This window comes from Hyla sarda, chromosome 1 (assembly GCF_029499605.1).
Source record: "Hyla sarda isolate aHylSar1 chromosome 1, aHylSar1.hap1, whole genome shotgun sequence".
In the NCBI taxonomy this organism is placed as follows: Eukaryota; Metazoa; Chordata; class Amphibia; order Anura; family Hylidae; genus Hyla; species Hyla sarda.
This window is the reverse complement of record NC_079189.1, coordinates 420,151,915-420,179,492: the sequence shown is the minus strand read 5'-3', so window position 1 is coordinate 420,179,492 and position 27,578 is coordinate 420,151,915. Positions and strand designations below refer to the sequence as shown.

Here is a 27,578-nt window from a genome sequence, read left to right as displayed (position 1 = left end):
ACCGCTCCTCCCCTCAGCTCTCCGAAGCTAGAACTAGGTGGAGCGAAGGCAGAGCAGAGGACGCAGGTCTGCATGGGAGAAAGAAGCCACGCCCCCTAATTTTTCCCTCCCAGAGGACGCAGGTCTACACGGGAGAAAGAAGCCACGCCCCCTCATCTCCCCCTCCCAGAGGACACAGGTCTGCATGGGAGAAAGCAGGGGCTGGGGAATAAATCTCGGACTGGGGATGATTTCTATGTGTGAAGGAGGTGGTGGGGGGGACGGGACTCCTGAATGACACATGCTGGGAGTTGTAGTCCTGTTATCTGTGGATATGCTAGTGTTTCCCAACAAGGGAATGCTGGGAGTTGTAGTTCCGGAACACCTGGATGCAACCCTGGTTGGGAAAAACTGATGTATGCCCTGTAGCGGTGTTTGTGAACTACAACCCCTAGGAGACTACTGTGAGACAATAGAGGTGTTTGTGAACTACAACCCCCAGGAGACTACAGAGGCAGCTGCTGGTGTTATACCACAGACTGAAGACTCCTGACACAACATGTTGGGATTTGTAGTCCCTGTTGTATATGCCCCTATAGAGGTGTGGTGAACTACAACCCCCAGGAGATTACAGAGGCAACATGCTGGTGTTATAAAACAGACTGAAGACTCTTGAATGACACATGCTGGGAGTTGTAGTACCTTTTGTGTGTGTATGCCAGTGTATCACAACCAGGGCTGAGTTCTATTAGTGTGCTGTGTATAACGCAGGTTTCCTGGGACTGCAAGGGGGAGGACGAACTGCATGGACTGGTTTCTTTTTTTTCATGGGGTGTTCATTGGCCTCATAAAGAGGACATAGAAATGCATGAGGTTTGTACAGGACATGAAGATCCCTGTATGAACCCTGTGCATATCTATGTCAGCGTTCATACAGGGAGGTAGAAATGCACGGGGTTCATACAGGGGAGCAGAAATGCAGGGGTTCATACAGGGAAGCAGAAATGCACAGGGTTCATACAGGGATGCAGAAATGCACGGGGTTCATACAGGGAAGCAGAAATGCACGGGGTTCATACAGAAACATAGAAATGCACGGGTTCATACAAGGAAGCAGAAATGCACGGGGTTCATACAGGGAAGCAGAAATGCACAGGATTCCTACAGGGAAGCAGAGATGCATGGGGTTCATACAGGGAAGCAGAAATGCACGGGGTTCATACAGGGAAGCAGAAATGCACGGGGTTCATACAGAAACAGAAATGCACGGGTTCATACAAGGAAGCAGAAATGCAGGGGTTCATACAGGGAAGCAGAAATGCACAGGATTCCTACAGGGAAGCAGAGATGCATGGGGTTCATACAGGGAAGCAGAAATGCACGGGGTCCATACAGGGAAGCAGAAATGCACAGGAATCATACAGGGAAGCAGAAATGCACGGGGTCCATACAGGGAAGCAGAAATGCACAGGGTTCATACAGGGAAGCAGAAATGCATGGGGTTCATACAGGGACGTAGAAATGCACAGGGTCCATACAGGGAAGCAGAAATGCACGGGAATCATACAGGGAAGCAGAAATGCACTGGGTTCATACAGGGAAGCAGAAAAGCACAGGGTTCATACAGGGAAGCAGAGATGCACAGGATTCATACAGGGAAGCAGAGATGCACGGGGTTCATACAGGGAGGCAGAGATGCACAGGGTTCATACAGGGAGGCAGAGATGCACGGGGTTCATACAGGGAAGCAGAGATGCACGGGGTTCATACAGGGAAGCAGAGATGCACGGGGTTCATACAGGGAAGCAGAGATGCATGGGGTTCATACAGGGAAGCAGAGATGCACGGGTTCATACAGGGAAGCAGAGATGCAGATGGGTTTTACAGAGGCCTTAATTCAGCGTTCATTGCACAGCAGCTTTGAGAGAAAATGATGTGAGGAGGGACATACAGGAGAAATAACATTGTAGCATGTACATCTTCATCCAGGGGAAATTGAGAAGGAGGGGAAAAAGGATTTTGGCGGCGGCCGCAAATTGAGATCTACTCTTGTAGAATTCTGCAAGTGGAGTTTTAGATTAAATCATTAACCAGTCTAGGACCAAGGGCATACCTGTACGCCCTCAGCGTTTCCGTTCACCACCAGTAATCGGGCGATCAACAGAATGGGATGCCTGCTGAAATCGTTCAGCAGGCATCCCGTGCCAATGCCTGGGAGGCCCCCATGTTGGTCAATTCAGAGCGGAGATTTGCGTCGATTCCAGGTTATATGGGTCTCCGGTGACCTGGTAAATAAGGGTGTTCGGGGCTGTCCAAGACAGCTTCGATTACCCTGAAGTGATGGGAGGGGTGGCACCCTTACCACCTCACTCCTATCTCGGCTATTGATCGGTCCAAAGCGACTGACCAATAGCAGATCGGGGAGGTGGTGTGAGGGTTAAAGTCCGAGCAGAGCGGGGGAACTGTGATGTGAGCAGTGATGGAGGTCCCTTACCAATTATGTAGTTATGCAATATCTGGATGGCCACAATTTAGAGACCACTGCACATTGATCTCCAAATTGTGGCCCTTCAGATGTTGCTAGGCAACTACTCACCTCCTGGCTCCCGTCAAGAGCACGATCGCTGCCCGCCACACCTAGACGAGAATCGCCACCCGCAATCGGTAAGGGACCTCCATCGCTGCTCAATCACAGTTTCCCCGCTCTGCCCGGACTATCGTGGGTGGGCAGAGCGGGGGAACTGAACTTTGACCCTCGCACCACCTCCCCGATCTGGTATTGGTCGGTCGCCTCTGACATACCAACAGCAGAGTTAGGAGGGGTGGCACCCCTGCCAAGTCACTCCTATCACTTCAGGGTGATCAAAGCTGTCTTGGACAGCCCTGAACACCCTTATTTACTGGGTCAGCGGAGACCCATATGACCTTGAATCGCCGCAAATCTCTGGTCTGAATTGACCAACAGGGGTGGGGCGGGGGTAAGGAGCCCCCCCCAGGCATTGGCACGGGATGCCAGCAGGCATCGCCCGGTTACTGGTGGTGAACGGAAACGCTGAGGGGGTCCTTGGTCCTTGACAGGCTAATGATTTCATCTAAAACTCCACTTGCAGAATTCTGCAAGTGTAGATTTCAATTGGCTGCTGCTGCCAAAATCCGTTTTCCCCTCCTTCTCAATTTTACCTGGGTGAAGATGTACATGCTACAGTGTTATTTCTCCTGTACGTCCCTCCTGACATCATTTTCTCTCAAAGCTGCTGTGCAATGAAGCCCTCTGTAAAAACCCCGTGGCATCTCTGCTTCCCTGTATGAACCCCGTGCATTTCTGCTTCCCTGTATAGACCCTGTGCATTTCTGCTCCCTTGTAGGAACCCCGTGTATCTCTGCTCCCCTGTATGAACCCAGTGCATCTCTACTCCCCTGTATGAACCCCGTGCATCTCTGCTTCCCTGTATGAACCCCATGCATTTCTGCTCCCCTGTAAGAACCCCATGCATCTCTGCTTCCATGTATGAACCCCGTACATTTCTGCTCCCCTGTATGAACCCCATGCATTTCTACATCCCTGTATGAACCCCATGCATTTCTACGTCCCTGTATGAACCCTGTGCATTTCTGCTCCCCTGTATGAACCCCGTGCATTTCTGCTTCCCTGTATGGACCCCATGCATTTCTGCTCCCCTGTATGAACCCTGTGCATTTCTGCTTCCCTGTATGAACCTCTTGCATTTCTGCTTCCCTGTATGAACCTCTTGCATTTCTGCTTCCCTGTATGGACCCCGTGCATTTCTGCTCCCCTGTATGAACTCCGTGCATTTCTACTCCCCTTTATGAACCCTGTGCATTTCTGCTTTCCTGTATGATTCCTGTGCATTTCTACGTCCCGGTATGAACCCGTGCATTTCTACCTCTCTGTATGAACGCTGACATAAAAATGCACAGGGTTCATACAGTGATTTTCATGTCCTGTACAAACCTCATGCATTTCTATGTACTCTTTATGGGGCTAATGAACACCCCATGAAAAAGCAAAAACCAACCCGTGCAGTTTGTCCTCCCCCTTGCAGCCCCAGGAAACCTGCGTTATACACAGCACACTAATATAACTCAGCCCTGGTTGCGATACACTGGCATACACACACAAAAGGGACTACAACTCCCAGCATGTGTCATTCAGGAGTCTTCAGTCTGTGGTATAACACCAGCATGCTGCCTCTGTAGTCTCCTGGGGGTTGTAGTTCACCACACCTTTACAGGGCATACACCAGTGTGTTCCCAACCAGGGTGCCTCCACGTGTTGCATAACTACAACTCTCAGCATTCCCTGGTTGGGAAACACTAGCATATACACACATAACAGGGACTACAACTCCCAGCATGTCATTCAGGAGTCCTGTCCCCCCACCACCTCCTTCACACATAGAAATCATCCCCAGTCCGAGATCTATTCCCCAGCACCTGCAGTGTATACATCCCCGGCCCGTGCACTTTGTCATCCTCCCCCTGATCTGTCTTATTTCTCCAGTGCAGACCTGCATTCTCCAAAGGCAGAGTAGGGGGAGGGGAAATGCGCAGCATGTCCCCCTTCACACATAGAAATCATCCCCAATTATTGTGCAGTATGAATAAAGGAATCATCCCCAGTCTGTGATGTCCCACCCCCCCCTTATCCCCAGCCCGTGCAGTATGTCCCCCTTCACACATAGAAATCATTAGGGAGGGGAGATGAGTAGCTGTCTATGTCCTCTTTCCCCCTGCTCTGCCTTCTTTCTCCCATGCAAACCTGTGTCCTCCGGGAGGGGGAGATTAGGGGGCGTGGCTTCTTTCTCCCATGCAGACCTGCGTCCTCTCCTCTGCCTTCGCTCCACCCAGCTCTAGCTTCGGAAACCTTCGGAGAGCTGCGTTTCGGCGTTCATTTAGAATGCTGGGTGCGGGTGGCGGGTTGTGACGTCACGGCCACGCCCCTGGTGATGCCACGCCCCCTCAATGCAAGTCTATGGGAGGGGCCACGGCTGTTGCCATTCCCCCTCCCATAGACTTCCATTGAGTGGGCGTGATGTGATGTCAGGAGACTCGCCGCCCGCTCCAAGCTAGGGCAGTGGAGTACCCCTTTAAGAATATCTCTGTACTTTGTTCCATTCAGTTTTCCCTCAATCCTGACAAGCCTCTTTGTCCCATACACTGAAAAATCCATGTCCAATCCAATGAATTTAACAAAGGTTACTCGAGTCAATGTGTAAAATCATCTCAAAGACGATCAAGAGAAATGGGAGGCTCTCAGAGCTAAATTTCAAGTGTCTTATCAAAGGGTCTGAATACTTCTGTCCATGTAAAATTCATTTTTAATACCTTTGCAAAATTTCTAAAAATTCTATTTTTACAGTCTCATATGGAATTAAATACAGAATGATGGGAAAACATATACAGTGATCCCTCAACTTACAATGGCCTCAACATACAATAGTTTCACTATAAATGGTCTTTTCTGGACCATTGTAAACTTGAAACCAGACTCAACATACAAAGCTACAGACAGTCCAGATCTGCGAAAAATGTCAATGGCTGGAAGAGCTGACCAATTAGAATGGGCATTTTACTGGTAATACACCTTTATTACTGAAGCGTATGCACTGAATTCCTGTTTGGTAGCGCCCCCTACAGTACAGGGAGGTATTACATGTTCTGTACTACTCTTTTCCCTCGCCAGGGATAGCTGCTCCAGATGGGGGTGGCTCCATTTTACTTTTTTAGGACATTGCGTGTACTGTACAGGACCCTGAAGAAGCTCCTGTCCTCTACATAGACCGTGATTACAAATTCCAGCAGATCTTTATTACTTTTAGGACTTACTTTATCTATATTTGTTATTTACTTATTTTTGTTTAATTCTCACTTTTTTTCCCTATTTTTGGATAACATTTTGGTGGCTTCAGAACCAATTACCTTGTTTCCATAGAGTTAAGGTCTCAACATACAATGGTTTCAACTTACAATGGTCATCCTGGAACAAATTAATATTGTAACTTGAGGGACCATTGTATTCGGTTTAAATTCTCTTACTGTGGGTTTACCAGCCATATCTGCTGGAAGATTGATTTAAGCATTTACTACTTGCAGAAAAATAAAGAATAAAGTTAGAATTTGTATGTACGCTTTTTTTGCTCAATAAAAGAGAGTTAAAAATTCATTAACATTCCTGAGCAGTAAATTTGATAGACATTGCCACAATATGAAAGGTGGAAATGTACAGTGCATAACTAATGAGATTTGAAATTTATATGTCCCATATAGCAGCTTTAAAGGCAGCCATTTGGTCATCTTAGAAGCAGAAATTTAGGTGACAACTTTAATGGACCCCATCCACTTTAGTCAAAAAAGACCGCCAACTGCCTAAAGTATATGGGGTGCTCCTGACTCTTCCCCAACGAATAATGTTGAGGTACAGAAGGGTCAAAAAAAGTAGAATTTCACGATTTTGTTCTCTGCGAGATAAGCAAGAGCTGTCTGGCAGTAGCTTACTCCCCCTCTCTCCATAGAAAACACTTAAACATTCAGTTAAGGAGAGATGTGGGAGATAACAGTCAGTCAAACAAGCATTAAACAGACCTATTGAAGGTATATGGCCTTAACAAACCAGAATTTTTTTTTTACATTTAAAAAAAATTATATTACAATAAAAACTCTGGAGATGTTCTCAGAAGCGCATCTGGCAACCCAATTTCCTCTGCAATGTTTAATATGTATGAAGAAAAGACAAGCTGCATTGTACTGAAGGCGAGCAGGAGAAAATCAGGACATGGAAAGCTGTTTAGCAAAATTATCTAACAACTCTGTTTGGGGAAAACCAGAAAGCGATTTGTGCAGCTATAATATAACCCTATGCTTATGTTTATAAAGCGGAATGCAGCAGACATACACGCTACAATAATAGCTTTGCTGCAGTCTTTGCTCCTGAATGAAATTGGCCTAAATGTTACTTACAAAACCACTATGGAGGCAATTACTACATTTCTCCAAATTACACTAAAAGGACAAACCCCATTATTGGAAGCAGTGTGCGGCAAGTGAAAAAAAAAAAAAAACAGGTTTTGCCAAATACTAGGTTAAAGAAGCACTCCAGGATTTTTTCCGTACATGGTACAGCATGATTTGAGACTAGGGTAAAGGTTCTTGTGTATGCCTCGTGGTTACCTATTTTAGCTGATGTGTCGTTTTACGAAGATCTGAAGTCTTTAGGCTGTGTTCACATGTTGCATTTTTACGGCATTTTTAACGTGTTTTTGCAGCAAGTTTCCATGATTGCTGTAAAAATTACACCATTTACCGTGCAAAACTGTGGTAAAATCAAAGCGAAAACAGAAAGTAAAAATGGCAAAAATTCAATGTATAGACATAGCCTTAGGGGAGGTGTATAACTAATATATATCCTGATCTCATAGAGATATCTGAAGCAGCAGTATACAGAGGGAGCAGAGTTTCTGTCCTCCCTGAGCTCACCTTAGGACACCTGCGTTACGGTTTGACAGGTGTACTGCCCCAGGGATTTATTCTGATTGCCATATTTGAGTCCGGAAGGAATTTTTCCTCTGTCATAGGGAAACTGGCATCAGCCTCATGAGTTTTTTTTTTTGCCTTCCTTTAGATCAGTGATGGCGAACTGTTGGCACGCCGAGCCCCCTCTGTGGGTACGCGGCCATAGTTCGCCATCAGTCCATTTGGGACATCCCTGTGTCCCGAAAGATCTTTTCGGGACACAATGATGCCCCGGTTACCTTCCGCGTTAACTTTAAAAATGCAGGGGCAGCCGGGAGGTAGTGCACGCAGGGACGTTACTGACGTCCCGTGCGTGCCCCCATAGCAACAGCAGAGCAGAGCGGAGCAGCGAGGAGGAGGACGCGCACGCATGGTAAGTTACCTGTATGTACATCATCTTCAGTGTTCCGACCGCCACTCCTATAGTCCGGGGCCTGTAGGCCATAGCAGTAGATTGTGAGCCCGGACCGGAGGGGCAGTACACAGGCATACAGCCTCCAGCCATACGCTGTATATGGCTGAAGGCTGTATGTCTGTGGGGGAGCTATACTGCACCTAATGTGGGGGAACTATACTGCACCTAATGTGGGGGAACTATACTGCACCTAATGTGGGGGAACTATACTGCACCACATGTGGGGGAACTATACTGCACCACATGTGGGGGAACTATACTGCACCACATGTGGGGGAACTATACTGCACCTAATGTGGGGGAACTATACTGCACCACATGTGGGGGAACTATACTGCACCTAACGTGGGGGAACTATACTGCACCTAATGTGGGGGAACTATACTGCACCTAATGTGGTGGGAACTACAACCTAATGTGGGGGGACTTATACTGCCAGCCTAATGTGGGGGAACTGTGCTGCTAATCTAATGTGGTGGGAACTACAACCTAATGTGGGGGGACTTATACTGCCAGCCTAATGTGGGGGGACTATGCTGCCAATCTAATGTGGGGGAACTACAACCTAATGTGGGGGAACTATAAACTATCAATAAAAAAAAAAAAGTTTGGATCATTGAACTCTGTTGTTGTCTTTTAAAACAAAAGATGTTAATTAGTTATGGCAACTGTATGAGTTGTTTTTTCTAAACTTAAACCTCATTATTCTGATTTAATTGCTGTGCTGGCACTTTGAGGGAAAAAAAAGTTGGCGTGCATTACGGTTTGGGCACTCGGGCTTAAAAAGGTTCGCCATCACTGCTCTAGATCAACACAGTAGGGTTTTAGGATGAACTCGATGGCTGATAGAAGGGATCTGGAAGGTGATGATATCATCTTGTGGTTCTCCGGAAGTAAGACTGTATTTCACATGACCAAGTTAGAGTAATGAAACGCATAGATGCAGCTGTGCTGGAATGAAACAAATGGCGCTATAGGACTAGTGATGGCAAGTGTGCATAATATGGGCAAAAAGAAACAAAAAAACAGAGTGCTTCTTTAATAAAACTCTACTGCATGCGGATTGCATGTAATTTGCTGCAGATTTAAGAATGTGCCATTAAAGCGTACCTGTCAGATTCCCCCAAAAAAAAAAAATGTTACGCAGTTCCTAATAATCCAGGCCATGTACATCTACTTTGTTATGCCTCTATCACCTATCTTTATTATAGAAATACCTCTTTCATTAGCTCACAGTGTTAGAAATCTGGACATACAGTACCACAGTAATCATCTATACTTTGGACACACCTTTTCATTTCAAAGCTTTCATTTATTTTTTTCTACTTTGTAGATTTATACTGAAGACATGAGAACTATAAAGAGCCACATATGGAAGTAAAGGTAAACTATCAGCTGTATTTACTTATAAAAGCAAGCTGTACCTTTTTTGGTGGTTCTCACACTTATAAAATCACCTTTTCACATCTCAGTTAGAAGTCAAGGAAGCGGGGCAAAGCTGCTCAAATGCCACAGCCTGGCACGCTTGCCCTCACCTAACAACCCCTCCTTGACTGATATGAAGAAAATGGCCAGATAATTAATACAAATAAATCAAGTCAATACATATATAAATTGTACTTCAGGGGTGTGGAACGCCAACGGTTGTCCTGGCATGCTGGGAATTGTAGTTTTGTAACATCTGGAGGGCCACAGTCTGGAGACCACTGGGTTAATGTGTGTCTTTCAAACTTTTATTAAAACTTTTTCTTTTTTTAACATTAATCATTAGATTCCTCAGACAGATGAATAGAATTCTATTTAACTCAATTGATCTGTGTGCTCTGTGATCCATTGATAGAGCCTAGTCCAGCCAGGATCTATCAATGACAGAGCCACGGGACAGCAGGGAACAGATGTAAGCCCTCCGGCTACCTCTATAGTGGATCACCCCCTCGCGATCGTGCTGCGGGGGGGGCGATCCACCCCACTAGCCCATCAGGGAGCATTCACATGTCCCTTTAGACGCTGCTGTTAGCTTTCACAGCGGCGATCTAAAGGGTTAATAGCTAAAGGGTTAATAGATTGCCGCATGCTGGCTATTAGCGGCGGTCCCCGGCTACTGAGAACAGCCAGGGGCTGCAGAGTACGGAGCGGGCAGGAATCCCGAGCCCGCTCCATACATACTGCAGAGCACCGCATGCATCTCCCCGTGCAGACATGCCTCCTCCCCTCAGCTCTCCGAAGCTACAGCTGGGGGGAGTGAAGGCAGAGGACGCAGGTCTGCACAGGGAGAAAGAAGCCACGCCCCCTCATCTCCCCCCCGCAGATCTGCAGAGCAGGGGAGAGAGAGACATACACAGCTTCTCATCTACCCTGCTCTGCTTCGGAAGACACAGGTTTTTACAGCCGTGGGCTGCAGAGTATGGACCGGGCAGGAGTCGAGTGCGCGCTCCATACAGACTGCAGAGGTCCGGGCGACTTGTCAGGTCCGGCCCTGCTTGCCCGAAGCCGTGCTAAGGGCCGGACAAATTCACCTGCCTGGCGCCCGGAACTGCTTGTCCCGGGCGTCGGGCGATAGGAATTTCACATCCCTGTACTTCTAAAAGCTGCTTGAAGCTACAATTTCCTGTACAGTACACAGTGTATCAGATAAACAAAATAGAGTCACTCTCGTCTAGCCTAAAGGAGACCTTTTTTTTTGGCACATGTAATACTCAGCTATACTATAGAGAGGCTCTACTTGATCACTGCATGATTGGCAATACAGGAGATTTACCAGTGAAATGTTCTCCGATTGGTCAGTTCTCCCCGCTGCTCATACATGCCACAGATCTGGACTGTCCACAGCAATGCATGTTGAACATGATTTCAAGTTACAATGGTCCAGAAAAGACCATTGTATGTTGAACACATTGTAACCTTAGGCCATTGTAACTTGGGGGAATGACTGTAGAGGTTAAACTGGCCATGAGCACATATGACTCCTGCAAAAGAACCCCATGATTCTATTTGCGATTGCGGAATCTACCTGGCACCATGACTTTGTTTCCTTACACCAAGTGCATTGGCTTACATTTATCTACATGAAACTTCGTTTGCCATTTCTCCACCCAATGCTCCAGTTTCCCAGACGCCTCTGCAGTGTGATGAAATCATCCTCTGTGTTGATCATTTTACAGAGCTTAGTATATTAAAATGCGACACTGTATTCCTCCTACAAGGTTATGTATAAACATGATACTAAGCCCTGTGGTACCGGACCCAGAATCGTGACCTCTCAGAGTTTGTTTCACACAAGAAAAGCAGTTAGAATGTTTCCTCCCGCATAATAAAGGACAAAGATAAGGACACTAATAATATCTCTGACAAACGCAACATTGTCTTGAGTAGAAAAAACAAACACAGCACTGGGGAGGGGACAGACTTTGGATGACTGACTTACCACGCATATGGTTTCAAAGGAACGGTTGACAGGCCCTGGGATTTTTCCAGTGAAATGCCCTGAGGGTTTTCTGGCCTTCACACTGGCATTGTAAACAGTAGTTTGGTTTTAAGGAGTTCAGACAGATTGTTACAACTGCAATATAAACCTATGCCCCACAGCTGGTAAGCTTAGTGACGGGCCCGAAAGAGAGAAGAGGACACAGAGAGAGGGAATAATGTGTTTGCTATCCTAACAGCAACCACAAGCTGAAAGGATCTTTGTATATTGCTGGTTTCTTGTAGTCTTATCCAATGACCAGTTGCTGATCTGGACAAATAGATACTGAGGAAAAGGGTGAAACAACATATTCATTACAAGCCGGGAGACAAATACATTAGTATCCCAATTCAGAATTCGTGTGGATGTAAGACCGGCTCCAACCAGTAGCTGCGGAGTGCACCTGTAGGGCACCAATATTATATACTCTATATTAAATTTATGTATTAATATCCTCGGGAAATGAAGCTTCAGGTTGTAGAAAAATTACCTAAAACCATATGATTCCATCTTTTTACAGTAGAAATATTATTATAATAAACATGCAGAGCAGTAGGGCACGTGTTCACATGCCAACTTGAAGTTCACATCTGATGTGATGTTTGAAGAAGGATCAATACCCTTCACTGCAGTAAAAAAAAGAAATTAAGCACGTGGCCTGTGATCTACTACTGATGCCTATAGATGCTTATATTCATTGTTATTTCTATAACATTAAGTAAATGTCTACCTTCAAGTCTCTGTATACAACAAAGCGATTGTGCATGTGTTCCAAGCCCAAAATTATTTCAGCAGCATAAAACCTCATTTCCTTCTCAGAGAAAACACCATGTTGTGACAGGTGGTAGTGCAAGTCCCCACCTGTAAGTAAGAAAAAACCACAGAAAACAATATGATGAATTCATGATCAAGACATTGTACTTGGGAGATCTAGATACAGTAAAGAGAACATAATGAATGGGCTATGTACCGTATTTTTCACCATATAGGACGCTCCGGCATATAAGACGCACCCAATTTTAAAGGAGGAAAATCTAGAATACAATGTAAAGTATAGGACAGTGATCTTCAACCAGTGGACCTCCAGATGTTGCAAAACTACAACTCCCAGCATGCTGGGAGTTGTAGTTTTGCAACATCTGGAGGTCCGCAGGTTGAAGACCACTGGTATAGGAGGTAGTACTGACGTGTCCCCGCTGCTCCGGACCCGTCACCGCTCGTCACTGCTGCCCTGGATGTCACCCTCCATCGCTGTCGCCGCGTCCCCGTCGCTCCGGAATGTCTCTGCTGCTCGGGATCCTCGCTGTCCGTCGCCACCATACCGTCGCTACGCACGCCGCTACACACACTGCTCCTATTGGATGATGGGACGGCATGCGTGACGACGTGATGAGGACGAAGGAGAGCGCCGGCCATGCAGGGGATCCCGGAACGGAGCAGACACCGAGGAGGCAGGTAAGGTCTGTCACTAGTGTCACTTTCCCTTCAGACACGGCGGTCAGCTTTGATCGCCACGTCTGAAGGGTTAATACAGGGCATCACCGTGATCAGTGATGTCCTGTATTAGATGCGGGTCCCGGCCGTTGATGGCCGCCGGGACCAACCTGATAGGACAGGGTTTTAATGTTTATTCGCCATATAAGACGCACCAACTCTCCCACCCCCCCCCCCCTCCCCAGTTTTGGGGAAGAAAAAGTGCATCTTATACGGTGAAAAATACGGTACATGCACATTTAAACAACTTGCTCTACTCCATTGACACCTCATCTTCCTAAATCTTCAGTTAGGCATAACATCTAAGTCCTGATCAGGACTACCCTTACTTTACCCTATCCTCGCAGTACATTGCTAGAAGTACTCATTGCTTGTACAGCTGGGGGTGAACTGAATACTACAAATCATGCTCAATTGAAGATAGCAAGACAAGGTAAACCAGGACATTTGCTTCATATCTCTAGAAATGAAAGGCATGCGAAGAAGGCAGCATATTATGGCACCTAAGTAACAGGTATTGCTGAAAGTAAAAGAATAAATTGGGATAGGACAAATTGAAGGCTGTAAATCTTGCAATATCAGATTCCACTTAAAGTGTACCTCTAATGCTTTTTATGAGACATGAACACTGCCATTTCCCCCACTCCCTAGGACATTATGCTGAGTCTCGTGCTGGAGATGAGTGCCACTGCACAGCTACGATAGGCGAGGAGTGGGGTCAACTGAGCCTCTGTTACAAAGGTATTCAGGTGTTGAATTAAAAATAAAAGTAATTTAGAAAAGATGCAGTTCTGCACATCATTTTTCCAAAAAATAAATAAAACATTATGAGTACATTTTAACGGTAACTATGTGAGCGCCTGGCACACAGAGGTTAATGAATGCCAGTCATTGTGACACACATGAAGCAATATCCTGGATTTCTAAAACCAAATACTCTTTTTTCCTTATAATTACATAATGCCCTTCAAATTGCTTCTTTGTGAAGAAATGACTGTTCTGATTAAATGTAGGCATTGTCTTTGTAGGAAAGAAAAACTGTCTCCTCCTCTGCTTCCATGTCAAGGTTAAGCTGGATATTATTCTGCAATTCTGATTAAGCCCATGGTGCTTACTGAGACTGTGAGTTTTGCCAAAATCTTTATCCATAAGGGGTTAATCTACTGCTACAGTAGCATGCTTATATGAACCTCTTAATCATTTATGGCTGCACCGTGAAGAGGTATAGCGTTATATGACATAGTATTCTCTAGAACTTTAGAATACCGATCACAGTTCGCATCAGTATAAATCATCCGGTAGGCATTTCAACTATAATCAGCGGTGCACATACGGGGATGTTCAGCCAGGTTTTGACTCCCCATGCTAATACCTATTTGGTATTTTTACCACTCCCTCATCCAGCCACCATTGGCAGTGCCAAAAAGAGGTGAGATATAGGTTGCATGGGCACACAAAACAATGGCGTAGGAATGCATCGGAATCTAGTAAAGCAGCACCTGGAGAAGAAGACTTGGGACGTGTAAGTAAATTATACTGCCTATGGCAGCCGTGCCCCTTCCTAGGTGAATTATGAAGATGCGTGTCCAGGTAAACATGATAATTATGTCTAAGGCTAATAGGGCAAAGAGGACTACACAAAGTAACAAATAAACCAACACAAACTAAACAGCTCTACATAAAAGAACATGGGATTTAACATCAAATAAATGCATATAATACAGAGAAAGTTCTAGTCATGGAGAAGATTTGCACAACCTTCTAAAAATCATAACTCAATAAAAAGCCTTTTTATGTAAAATTCCACAGAAATTACTCAGTGCTTTTACAATAATTTAATAAAACTGAACTAAAATACTAACGTACAACAAACTGTTTTGAAAAAGTGACATGGATAGTAGTATATTCACCTTCCTTAAAGTGTCACTGATCCATCAGCTACACACTCTATACATTATGTATGAATGTTAAGTGGATTTTTATTTTGATCGGTGGTGTTTCCTTGTATGTTATTTTTATAATGGATAACAATGACTACTGCCAAGTAAAAAAGTGGCCTACCCCATTTGTGGTCTGGGAGCATTTGCATTTCCCCTTCATTAATACATGTAATAGGAATCTTTAATCAACTATGATAGGCAAGTCAAGCACTTTGCTCATTAGAACCTTTAGTTTTGATTGGTTTGGTTGTAAAAAGGAAATTACCGTACATCATTTTTAGGCGTCTACACTACACAAAGTGACATCTTACCATTCATCAGATCCAAAATGAAGCAGAGTTTGTCAGGCGTATGGAAGGCGTAAGTCATGCACACTATGAACGGACAGTCCTGAAATACAGAAAAAATCACTAGTACTGTAAAGAACAAAACCGTAGTTATTATCCCAAGAACACATAAGCTACTTTCAGTCATTATGCTTTTTATAATTTATGCTGTTAATTGATCTACCACGTGCGCAAAAGAAAGCAAATAATGTTTAATATGGTATATATATATATATATATATATATATATATGAATTTTTATTTTATTTAATTTTTTTGCAATGCTAGCCACTGTCGTTCCCCATCCAACCTGACACAGATTTTGTTTTTCAATAAATTAGCAAAAAAATTCTAATACTCTGTTTTACCTTTATAGGGTATTGAGCGCAGAATGATACAGGAAAACAGTATGATCTTCTCTGTTATCAGGCATGTTATCTGAGATTTCAGTTATCTAAGATTACATTACGTTGTATAGCAGCTTCTACATAAACGGCAGCTCCCCAGTAATGCTTTCTTACAGTATGAATTTTTATCAGATGTATGCGTCACTGTGTGGAGAGGGTGCGTGGATCTGTCATCAGACACAGCTGTTTCCCTCCTCCTGCACCACACGATACACAACGCTCTCTCACACACTTCTCAGGAAAACAATCCACCCATGAAGGAAGAAGGTTTATTGCTCTTTAATATTAGGAAAATTATTTTAGCCTAATATCAAAATGACAAAAAGGTAGATAACTGGCTCCTTAGAAGTACAATAACATTGTATTATGCATATGTAATATGTTGTAATTCAGTATTGGGAGAAAGGAAACAGTGGTATCAGGGCATAGAGCTGTTATAGTATATAATATATTACATTCATAAGGAAGGAAGGGGGAAATAAAAAAAACATCATTAAAAAGTGGTACAGTATATCAGATATTATAAGGAAATAGCTAATGCTGTATGTATACAACAGTAAGACAAGATGCCTAAAAATAGTTAAGCCATGCAGAACGCCTACATTTCAAAGTATTATTGAGGGAATATTTGCAGACTCTTAAGATTATATAGTTTTAGTTATATTTAACAATTTGACTCAGTAAAATACAGGTGAATAGAGAATAAACATTTACTATACAGTAGGTTTCATCTGCCCTACAGCAAAAAATATCACCAAAATGTATAAAATAAATAAAACTAAGCCAAGTTGAAATCACACTCAGCAGTGGAATAGTCTACCAGGATACCGGAGGTGGGGAGGGGGTGTTTAAGAAGCCTGTCTACCTACCTAATATAATGAGGCCGAAAATTTACCAAGCTAAGATAGAGGGAGGGAAGGGAAAGCTGCTTACCTACCTAAAAAAAAGGAGGGGGGGGGGGGGTCTACCTAGTTGATATGGTAATATAGAGGGAAAGGAGGGGGAGCAGCCTGCATACCTACCTAATATAAGGGTGGAGAGGGAGAGAAATATATCACCTAACAATAAGGAGGGAGAGAGGGGGTGGAGAGAAGACTACTTACCTAATACATAAAGGAGAAATCTACCTGCTATAATTGCTATATAAGGGCACAGAGGGGGCCTAACTTTTGTATGGGGCACAGAGGAGGCCTAACTGCTATATGAGGGCACTATCACTACACTGCTCAAAAAAATAAAGGGAACACTAAGATAACACATCCTAGATCTGAATGAGGGAGGAAGGCGCCTCATGTGCGGGATCAGCAGATCTTGTTAGTGGGGGTGGGGGACGGTAATTCCCAAGCTGCTTACCAAAGTTGGTTGTGCGCCCACACACAACAAGGTAGAATGCAGAATAAATGTAAATGAAGGTCCACTGCAGCCCTCCTGGGTAGAAGTAAAGTCAAAACAGAATGACCATGAATTCAGGAGTTCGTCCGGCGCAGAGAGGAACCATCAGGAAGCCAAATAAAATCAATGGATTTATTAAATGCAACGCGTTTCGCTGCGCATGCGCAGCTTCATCAGGCAGGTGAATGCGCAGCGAAACGCGTTGCATTTAATAAATCCATTGATTTTATTTGGCTTCCTGATGGTTCCTCTCTGCGCCGGACGAACTCCTGAATTCATGGTCATTCTGTTTTGATTTTAGATCTGAATGAATGAACTAATCGTATGAAATACTTTCGTCTTTACATAGTTGAATGTGCCGACAACAAAATCACACAAAAATTGTCAATGAAAATCAAATTTATCAACCCATGGAGGTCTGGATATGGAGTCACACTCAAAATTAAAGTGGAAAACTACACTACAGGCTGATCCAACTTTGATGTAATGTCCTTAAAACAAGTCATAATGAGGCTCCGTAGTGTGTGTGGCCTCCACGTGCCCGTATGACCTCCCTACAATGCCTGGGCATGCTCCTAATGAGGTGGCGGATGTCTCCTGAGGGATGTCCTCCCAGACCTGGACTAAAGCATCCGCCAGCTCATGGGCAGTCTGTCGTGCAACGTTGGTGGATGGAGCGAGACATTATGTCCCAGATGTGCTCAATCGGATTCAGGTCTGGGGAGCAGACGGGCCAGTCCATAGCATCAATGCCTTCCTCTTGCAGGAACTGCTTACACTCCAGCCACATGTGGTCTAGCATTGTCTTGCATTAGGAGGAACCCAGGGCCAACCGCACCAGCATATGGTCTCACAAGGGGTCTGAGGATCTCATCTCGGTACCTAATCGCAGTCAGGCTACCTCTGGCAAGCACATGGAGGGCAGTGTGGCCCCCCCCCAAAGAAATGCCACCCCACACCGTTACTGCCCCCCGCCAAACCGGTCATGCTGGAGGATGTTGCAGGCAGAAGAACATTCTCCAAGGCGTCTCCAGACTGACATGTCTGTCACATGTGCTCAGTGGGAACCTGCTTTTATCTGTGAAGAGCACAGGGCACCAGTGGCAAATTTGCCAATTTTGGTGTTCTCTGTTTCTGACCATTTGAGTGGACAAATGCACATTTGTAGCCTGCTGGGGGTAATTTTGCAGGGCTCTGGCAGTACTCCTCCTTGCACAAAGGCGGAGGTAGCGGTCCTGCTGCTGGGTTGTTGCCCTCCTACAGCCTCCTCCACGTCTCCTGATGTACTGGCCTGTCTCTTGGTAGCGCCGCCATGACTGGACACTATGCTGACCGACACAGCAAACCTTCTTGCCTTTATGTGCCATCCTGGATGAGCTGCACTACCTGAGCCACTTGTGTGGGTTGTAGACTCCGTATCATGCTACCACTAGAGTGAAAGCACCGCCAGCATTCAAAAGTGACCAAAACATCAGCCAGGAAGCATACGAACTGAGAAGTGGTCTGTGGTCACCACCTGCAGAACCACTCCTTTATTGGGGTTGTCTTGCTAATTTCCTATAATTTCCACCTGTTGTCTGTTCCATTTGCACAACAGCATGTGAAATTTATTGTCAATCAGTGTTGCTTCCTGAGTGGACAGTGTGATTTCACAGAAGTGTTATTGACTTGGAGTTACATTGCGTTGTTTAAAAGGGGTACTACGGTGGAAATTTTTTTTAAATCAACTGGTGCCAGAAAGTAAAACAGATTTGTAAATTACTTCTATTACAAAATCTTAATCCTTCCAGTACTTATTAGCTGGTGAATACTACAAAGGAAATTGTTTTCTTTTTGGAACACAGAGCTCCTTGCTGACATCACGAGCACAGTGCTCTCTGCTGTCACCTCTGTCCATTTTAAGAACTGTTCAGAGTAGGAGAAAATCCCCATAGAAAACATATGCTGCTCTGGACAGTTCCTAAAATGGACAGAGATGTCAGCAGAGTGCACTGTGGTCATGATGTCTGCAGAGAGCACTGTGTTCCAAAAAGAAAACCATTTCCTCTGTAGTATTCAGCAGCTAATAAGTACTGGAAGGATTAAGATTTTTTTATAAAAGTAATTTACAAATCGGTTTAACTTTCTGGCACCAGTTGATTTAAAAAAAAAAAAAAAGTTTTCCACCAGAGTACGCCTTTAGGTACCAGGACATACATTTGCGTCCTGTGTCGTTAAGGGGTTAAGAAAACCAAAAGCTCTAAAACAACTAGCAAATTGCAGCTTTGGGATGCTCTGGTTGTTCATATTTCATGTGTTGAAAACTTTCATCTGAAAATACCCATGGTTAGCATATGCTGTTATTGAACATTCGTTTTGTTTGGAGTTTGCATAAAATGAGGATTCTAACAGCGTAACCATAGCTGTTTATTGCAGACTGAGGACACATGTCTAAATAAAATAATTACATGTATAGGACTGTAGTGACAACTAGAGGTAAACAAACTAAAGTGGACAAATATCCTATTTACTTGATAGCAATTTATTATTAGCTAATCATAACTGTGGAAAAAAAACTGCTGTGATATTCTGGTCATTACAGATTGAGAAATTACCAATTAAGAGCCGCTTCTGTGGGAAAGCTACTAGACAGGACAATGTAATATGACAGGGGTTGAGCCAACCTTTTGTTGATGATCATTCCTCTGTGTGTACATGCCACCCACTAACTGCAGTTATTATCCAATGGGTCAGGCACAAAATTATAGCTCTCATAATCCGAAACACCAGGGTCTTTAGGTGACAGCAAAAAATCGATGTTATGGGAAGTTCAGGTAGCATTCAGAAAACAAACTTATAATGCTACACAAATTGCCATTGGAGGAAAGAGGCAGAATACATATTTGGTATTTTCTAGTGCAAATCTAGGGATCTTCACTATGCCTTAAAAAGGTAACCATAACACTGTTGCGGCAGCAGGATACACAGGGATGTGGAAATCTTATTGCTCAATGCCCGGGACATGCATTTCTGGGTGCTGAAGAGGTGAATTTCTCGGACATTTAGCCCTGCTTTTGGCAAGCAGAGCCGGACAGACAACCCGGCAGCATTGTGGGTGGATGAAGCGGGCTCCTGACTTATGCCCGACTCCATACATGGTGACCCCCAGCTGAGTGCTGTAGCGGGGGGCCCCTGCTAATAGCCGGCATGTGGCAATCGCTGCTGCAGACTATTAACCCTTTAGATCGCCGCTGTCAGATATGACAGCGGCATCTAAAGGGATCTTTTAACCATCCCTGTGGTCTAGTGTGGGGGGGGGCATCCACTGTGGAGGTAGCCAAAGGGCTTAACTCTTCATTTATGGATGCTGTGGATCTGTATTTGATTGAGCCTGCCTGGAGCATGCACAACCAAATGAGCACAGATCAATGAAGTTCAATAGAACTGCATTGATCTGTATGAGGAGTCTAAGGACTCCTTCTTAAAATCCCTTAAGGGGACTAATAAAGTGTAAAAAAAAAAAAAAAAACACACATATATCCCATATGGTCAATGGCGTTAACATATATAACAAAAAAAATAAAAAATAAATAAAAAAACACAATTCTGTGGTTTGGTATTTTTTTGGGAGCATTAGTTATATTTCTATATTGATATCAGGGCAGGGTAGGGGAGTCATGTCTCCTTCCCCAGTGATGTTTTTAGGCTCACTTGGGAGCCTTTTTAAATGTTTTTAGATGTATGTGTCTCCTATTATGGTTTCTACTAATAAAGTTCCTTGTATTTATACTAATTTTTGGGTGTGCACTGTCTGCAGCTTGCCTTTTCTTGGTATAGATAATGATATTTTTTTTTAACATCATATAGGGGTAAGAAAATAAACCCTCATATGGGTCTGTACAGGAAAAAATAAGAGTTAGGGTGCGTGCATTGACTTAACATTGTAAACCGTACTTCAAACACATCATCCTGTTTAATCCGTTTGGCATCTTATACGGTTTTGACCGTTATTTTAGCCGTACCCAAAACCGTAGTCTACCAAGTTTTTTGGTCCGGGTGAAAAACTGTATTAAACCGTATACGTTTTTAAAAAAAAAAACATGGTTGTCAATGGGAACCACGCAGAGCCGCATATATGTATATATATACCGTGCATAAGGATCGATCCGGTTTTCGCCATACTGTTTTCGTAATAATTTTTTTTAGTACCAGGACAAGTCAATTGTCACGAGGGAGATTGTGCTCTGTTTTAGTCCCTTGGGCAAGTTTTTTTTAATTTTTTTATTTCCACTACCCTGATACACATTTAGGGTAGGGTCACATGTAGCGTATTTTGCTGTATATTTGCTATTGCACATTTTGCTACCCATTGACTTGACAGCAGCTAAATATCCCACAAAATACACCCTGTGTGACCCTACCCTAAAACCCCCCCCAACAACCCTGTAGTCCACTGCTAGAGAGTGGTCTACCAAATTGCACAATGTCCGGAATTTCTGTAGACTGCTCGCTTTAGCAGTGGGTTATAGAGTTGTGGAGAGATTTACGTGTATCCTCACGTTATAGCTATCCTTTAAAGGGAACCAATCAGCAAATTTTAGCATATATAACGCTCGACAGCACGTTATATATGCTAAAATAATTATCCTCACCATCCCTGGGGGACGTTTGTGCCCCAAGGGATGGTGAAGATATTAAGTTATAAAGGCCCCCCCCTCGGCTGCCCCGCAAGTAGTCCCCTGGACAGGGACTTCTACTTACCAGCACCCGTTGCTCCGCATTGCTCCGGCCAAGGCGGGGAGATTTATGAAAACATGTCCAGAGGAAAAGTTGCTGAGTTGCCCATAGCAACCAATCAGATCGCTTTATTTTTTATTTTTAACAAGGCAACTTTTCCTCTGGACAGGCTTTGATAAATCTCCCCCATAGAGTCTGAATGTTTGAGCAGAGTCTTGGTGTTTAACCCCCCCGATCCCTATGAGTTGTCGGCAGTGCTTGTCCAATTGTAGGAGACAAATTCCATAGTAAATATAGAAAGCAATCTACTAAAAAGAAACACGGAAGCAGCAAACTGGGGAGAGAAGCACTCCGTTGAGCACTTCTGGCTTGTTCTTGTAATTAGTTGGGGTCTGAACACCTAGACTCCCATTGTTTAAAATGTTTGACAGTAATGCTTTTCTAAAAGTTTGGTGAATGATCTTTTTACCAACATACACATTTTACACCATACTGGTCATTAGAGTTGTTTAAACTGGCCACACAAGATAAGTAACACCGGCGAAGTAGTAACAATTTTACAGATGACATTCTCAGACGATGTCGGACTTCATTCAGCTGAAACATCTGACCTGATGTCAACTTTAATGTGTATGGCAATGTTTTTGTCAACTTTAATGTGTATGGCAATGTTTTTGTCAACTTTAATGTGTATGGCAATGTAGTACATACTATAGAGACGGACCACACAGCTACAATGGGGCTTTTGGATAGACAGGGCTAACCTGGTTTGGTTCCATTCCTTTTTTTTCTTTTTTTACTGGTAGGAAATTATGCAGAACCTCTCTCCTCAGGAACTGCATTGCCAGCAAATAAAGGGATGGTAGTATTGACCAAAGGGGAATAAATACTAGAACTTTCTATCCTGGGTGGGTAATCAGATAACTTTCTTTTATGTACACCAGTGGACTGCCCACAATATGCAAAGACTGATAAAGTTGTTATAGGATTGATGACATCTGTTCTAAGAGTGGCATAGCATGGTTCTGATCCCTATACAATGAATAAAGAAACAAAAACAATGATATGTTCTAAATGAACTGGAAAATCTCTGGGTTTGATACTGGGCTCTTCAGGTTATCAGACCTGCCCTATGTTATTCCCAGCACATTCTTCCAGGTTGGGTAAGGACAATACATGGGACCAATATTTACTAGACATTTTCACAGTGTGTGGAAACACTTGTGAAACATTTTGTATTTCAAATAAAGCTACATCCTTGCTTAATGCCCAATGGATGAGTTACGCGAACACAATGAGGATATCTGATAAGATATAACATCTTGGTACAGCAGGCTAGAAAAGTGAGAGGGTGTGGATAAAGAATACTTTTTACCACTATGGCTCAACTGCATGCACACATTTTACTATTTGACAGAAGCAAGTCCTTAACTTGGAACAATTCAAACTAGAGAGAACTGTAAAGGGTAGGGGGTAAATAAAACCACAGAACTGACTTTTTTGCAGTGCAACATAATAAAGAGCCATTCAGACATACAACAGATGTCAGGACAGTAGCTTGTTACAAAATGTTTCATGCAAATATTCCCATACGGACAGACTGCAGCTCTTAGTTGGTCCAGATTACCTCAGCAGCCTGAGGGCCATCAAGTCAACATCTGCCGCTCTGTTTGCATACTGGAGACCACTTGTTTATGTTTAATTCACAGAATTTATGCTGCCACACTTTACGTATTGCAGGGCCTACTGCATTTTGCACTGTTCTGGAATGGAAGACTGGAGGAAATGCATCACGAGAGCGAAGGGATATTTCTGGAGCTATTTATGTTAAGGATTGCAGAACAGAGCATGCAACAGGGAAATATGTGGCTATGCCGGTAAAGATTATCAATTATTTATGTTACGGGTAATGATACAACATTCCTAACTTTTTTAGTTTTGTCTTTGAAAAGTAAATGCTTTTTTTTTGTGCTTTTAAAGGGTCTATAGAGTAGAGATGGAGTTCATTGAATACTTTTATTTATCCAGCTGCAAAGCACCCCCAATCTACTACTATACTGGCCAGAAACGAATGATCACTATATGGCCACATTTACGCTGCGTTAAACGGAATTGGCTGCTTACTGCTTAATGCCAACACCAGGACAGGTCTTGGCACACTAGCTGAACGGATCCATAGACCCACATACCCAAAGGAGATCAAAATTGTGTCATTGAGGCCTCTGTTCGGAATGTATTCAGCAGAGTTTGCCAGATGAAACAGTGCCTATGTATGATAGATGGCATTAAGGGAAAGTGATAAACCCAATATACTGGGTTATAGTGCAGCTGAACAGCATTAAAAATATTTGTCAATTTAATTGGTGTAGTTGCAGAGTTATGTCTGTTTCCGTATCTAATGCGGTGCTGTGTGCAATGGAGGCAGGGAGCCAGCTCGCAGAGCTCCCCTGCCTTCTCAATATTCAAGGCCTGGCCCTACTTCTTGATGAATATTCAAATGCCTTCACTCTCATGTCACTAGGATTTGGGAGCCTACTGGGGGGAGATCACAGGTGCCGCTGCCTCACTACACCTGGAAGTCGAGTGTAGCAAGGCAGCAGTTCACTCCAAGCAGGCTCTCACATCCTAGAGACGTTAGAGTGAAGACATATGATAATTCATCAAAAGGGTGGGCAGTAAATATTGAGGAGGCAGGGGAGCTTTGCGCCGCAATAGATAAGGAAACAGGCATAACTCTGCAAGTACTCCACTGCAACTACAATTGACTACTGTTTTTGATGCTGTTCACCCAAACTGTAACCAAGTAAATTGGGTTTAGTGCGGGTTAACAGGCTGTCAGTTTCCCTTTAAAGGGAATGTGTGGCCTACATTTTTTTTTTTTTATTCTAAATTTTATGTACATTATTATGGGAGCTGCCATTTTGCTTGAACTTTTTTTTAACAGCATTTAATGGTATGACTTACTGACGGACCCATGGACCATAGACAGCAACAGACAGGACCTGTTCCATTCAGATAAATTGGAGATCTATCCAGAGGTCATTCTACAGGGAGGGGGGATGCTAATCTCTGCTGTTATTGGTGGATCCAGTGCTAGCTATATACTGGTGTCACCTTTCACTGTGCTCTTGAGAAGAAGTGTATTACTGGAAAATTATCTGTACAGAACATTAAAGGGGAACTCCGGTGGAAAGAAGTAGAAAACAAATGTTTTCAAATCAACTGGTGCCTGAAAGTTAAACAGATTTGTAAATTACTTCTATTAAAAAATCTTAATCCTTCCAGTACTTATTAGCTGCTGTATAAAACAGAGAAATGTGTGAAATTCTTTCCAGTCTGACAACAGTGCTCTCTGCTGACACCTCTGCCCGTGTCAGAACTGTCCAGATTAGAATCATATCCCCATAGAAAACCTCTCCTACTGGACAGTTCCTGACACGGACAGAGGTGTCAGTAGAGAGCACTGTTGTCAGGCTGGAAAGAACTTCACAAATTTCTCTGTAGTATATCTGTAGTATATAGAAGCTGATAAGTACTAGAAGGGTTAAGATTTTTAAATAAAAGTGATCTACAAACCTGTTTAACTTTCTTGCACCAGTTGATTTGAAAAAAACTTTTTTACCACCGAAGTTCCCCTTTAAGTCTCTTTTAGTTTTAGCCCCAGTGGCTAGAATGGAAACTGCAATATTTCTGGATTGTATAAAAATTAGATGGTAAAATGAAAAATTCTGAAAAACATAATAAAATTCTTTATAAATATGGTTTACATAGAAACCAATTTAAACAATAGATCATTTTCTGATGACACATTATCCCTTCCCCAATATCGCGCCACACCCCTACCCCTTAATTCCCTGGTTGAACTTGATGGACATATGTCTTTTTTCGACCATACTAACTATGTAACTATGTAAGTGGCATCCGTCATAGGTATACAGTGGGGACTTCCCCCAAGTTTCTACATAGAAACTACTGAGGCAGTGTGAAATGACCCTAGCTATCATTCAGAGTCAGTAACTGGTAAGGTTGGCCAAGTGCTGTACAATACTGGGAATTCAACTTTTTCTTCTAGATTTTTCCCATAATAAGAGTTAATACATATGGAACACGCTCTTGTGCTTATGACAAGAGCTTGCCCCAAAAAACAACAACATCCTATAACTACATTATGTTGCAAAAAAGTTATGGCTTAAAATGTGGAAAGGCAAAACAATGCCCCCAAAAATTTCCTGGCATTAAGAGTTAATTTTGTAGCATACAACTGCCTCTTACTCTTTAGGGTATGTTCACACGTGGTATTTATTTCCTGGACTGGTTTGACTGGAATCACTATATACTTTAAAGGGGTTCTCCGGTGCTTAGACATCTTATCCCCTATCCAAAGGATAGGGGATAAGATGCCTGATCGTGGGAGTCCCGCCGCTGGGGACCCCCGTGATCTTACACACGGCACCCGCTTGTAATCAGTCCCCGGAGCGTTTTCGCTCCGGGTCTGATTACCGGCGACTGCAGGGCCGGCGGCGTGTGACGTCACGTAGACTTACATTGAGGGGCGGAGCGTGAAGTCACACGGGGGCGGAGGCGTGATGTCACACACCGCCGGCCGTGTGGTCGCCGGTAATCAGACCCGGAGCGAACACGCTCCTGGGACTGATTACAAATGGGGTGCTGCGTGCAAGATCACAGGGGTCCCCAGCGGCGGGACTCCCGCAATCAGGCATCTTATCCCCTATCCTTTGGATAGGGGATAAGATGTCTAAGCACCGGAGTAACCCTTTAATGTTTACTGCCATTTCAAACAATGACCTGCAAACCATGTCTGTAATCCCCAGAAAAACAGAATTTCCCCTGCAATCTGTTGCATACTGCTTGTTGTCAGGGGTCTGTCATTTTTAGTAACAGCTACATCAGGACAGAACACAGGAAGCTGGGGGGGAAGGTTTAGCCACTGCTAGGTGCAGACAAACAGATGCAGACAAACTGATAGACCCAGACAGACAACCTGGGCTGTGTACCTGCAAGCCAAGCCAGTCTGCCATGTTGATGATCTTCATTATTCCACAAAGGTAAATCAAGAACTCCCTATCATTTCTCATTAATCAAAAAGCTAAGGACAGCTCTCCCTGTTATAATAGCCAATGTACCTACTGCTATATCTTTACAGTGCAATATTTTCCTTTCCTCCCTTTAGCTTGTTGTCATCTTTATCATCACTAGCAGTTCAATGCTTAGGGTAATGTATTCCTTGCTAAGCTGCTGCTGTTTCTTCCATTTTTGCTCACCAAACACCTTATAAACACAGTGCATCAGTAAGCTATTCAACCCGCTTTAGTCTTCCCCTCTGAAATGGAGAGAAAAATAGCAGTGCACCAGTCTACATGTAAAACATCCCAAAAAAAAAAGAAACATAGGACAAACTGCACCGCAGCAAATATTTAACATCAATCTAAAACACCATACTTTGGTTTTATACAGTCATTGCCGTAAATGTTGGCACCAATGAAATTTTTCAAGAAAATTAAGTATTTCTCACAGAAAATTATTGCAGTAACAGATGTTTTGCTATACACGTTTATTCCCTTTGGGTATATTGGATCTAAACCAAAAAGGGAGGAAAAAAAGCAAATTGGACACAATGTCACACCAAACTCCAAAAATGGGCTGGACAAAATGATTGGCACCCTTTCAAAATTGTGGATAAATAAGCTTGTTTCAAGCATGTGATGCTCCTTTAAACTTACCCGGGGCAAGTAACAGGTGTGGGAAATATAAAAATCACACCTGAAAGCAGATAAAAAGGAGAGATGTTCACTTAGTCTTTGCATTGTGTGGCTGTGTGAGCCACACTAAGCATGGACAACAGAAAGAGGAGAGGAGAACTGTCTGAGGACTTGAGCCAAAATTGTGGAAAAATAT

At 43.6% G+C, this 27,578-nt stretch overlaps 1 protein-coding gene across 2 annotated transcripts in view; it reads right to left on the bottom strand.

Annotated features, from left to right (window-relative positions):
- Window positions 1–27,578, bottom strand: part of GRK3 (G protein-coupled receptor kinase 3) — a 301,737-nt gene that overhangs the window by 34,390 nt on the left and 239,769 nt on the right. For both annotated transcript variants that reach the window (XM_056529119.1, XM_056529110.1), the window contains exons 10-11: window positions 15,133–15,211; window positions 12,118–12,248 (exon numbers count right to left, since the gene is read on the bottom strand). In XM_056529119.1, coding sequence (XP_056385094.1) covers window positions 12,118–12,248; window positions 15,133–15,211 — 210 coding nt within the window. The remainder of the gene's footprint in view (window positions 1–12,117; window positions 12,249–15,132; window positions 15,212–27,578) is intronic.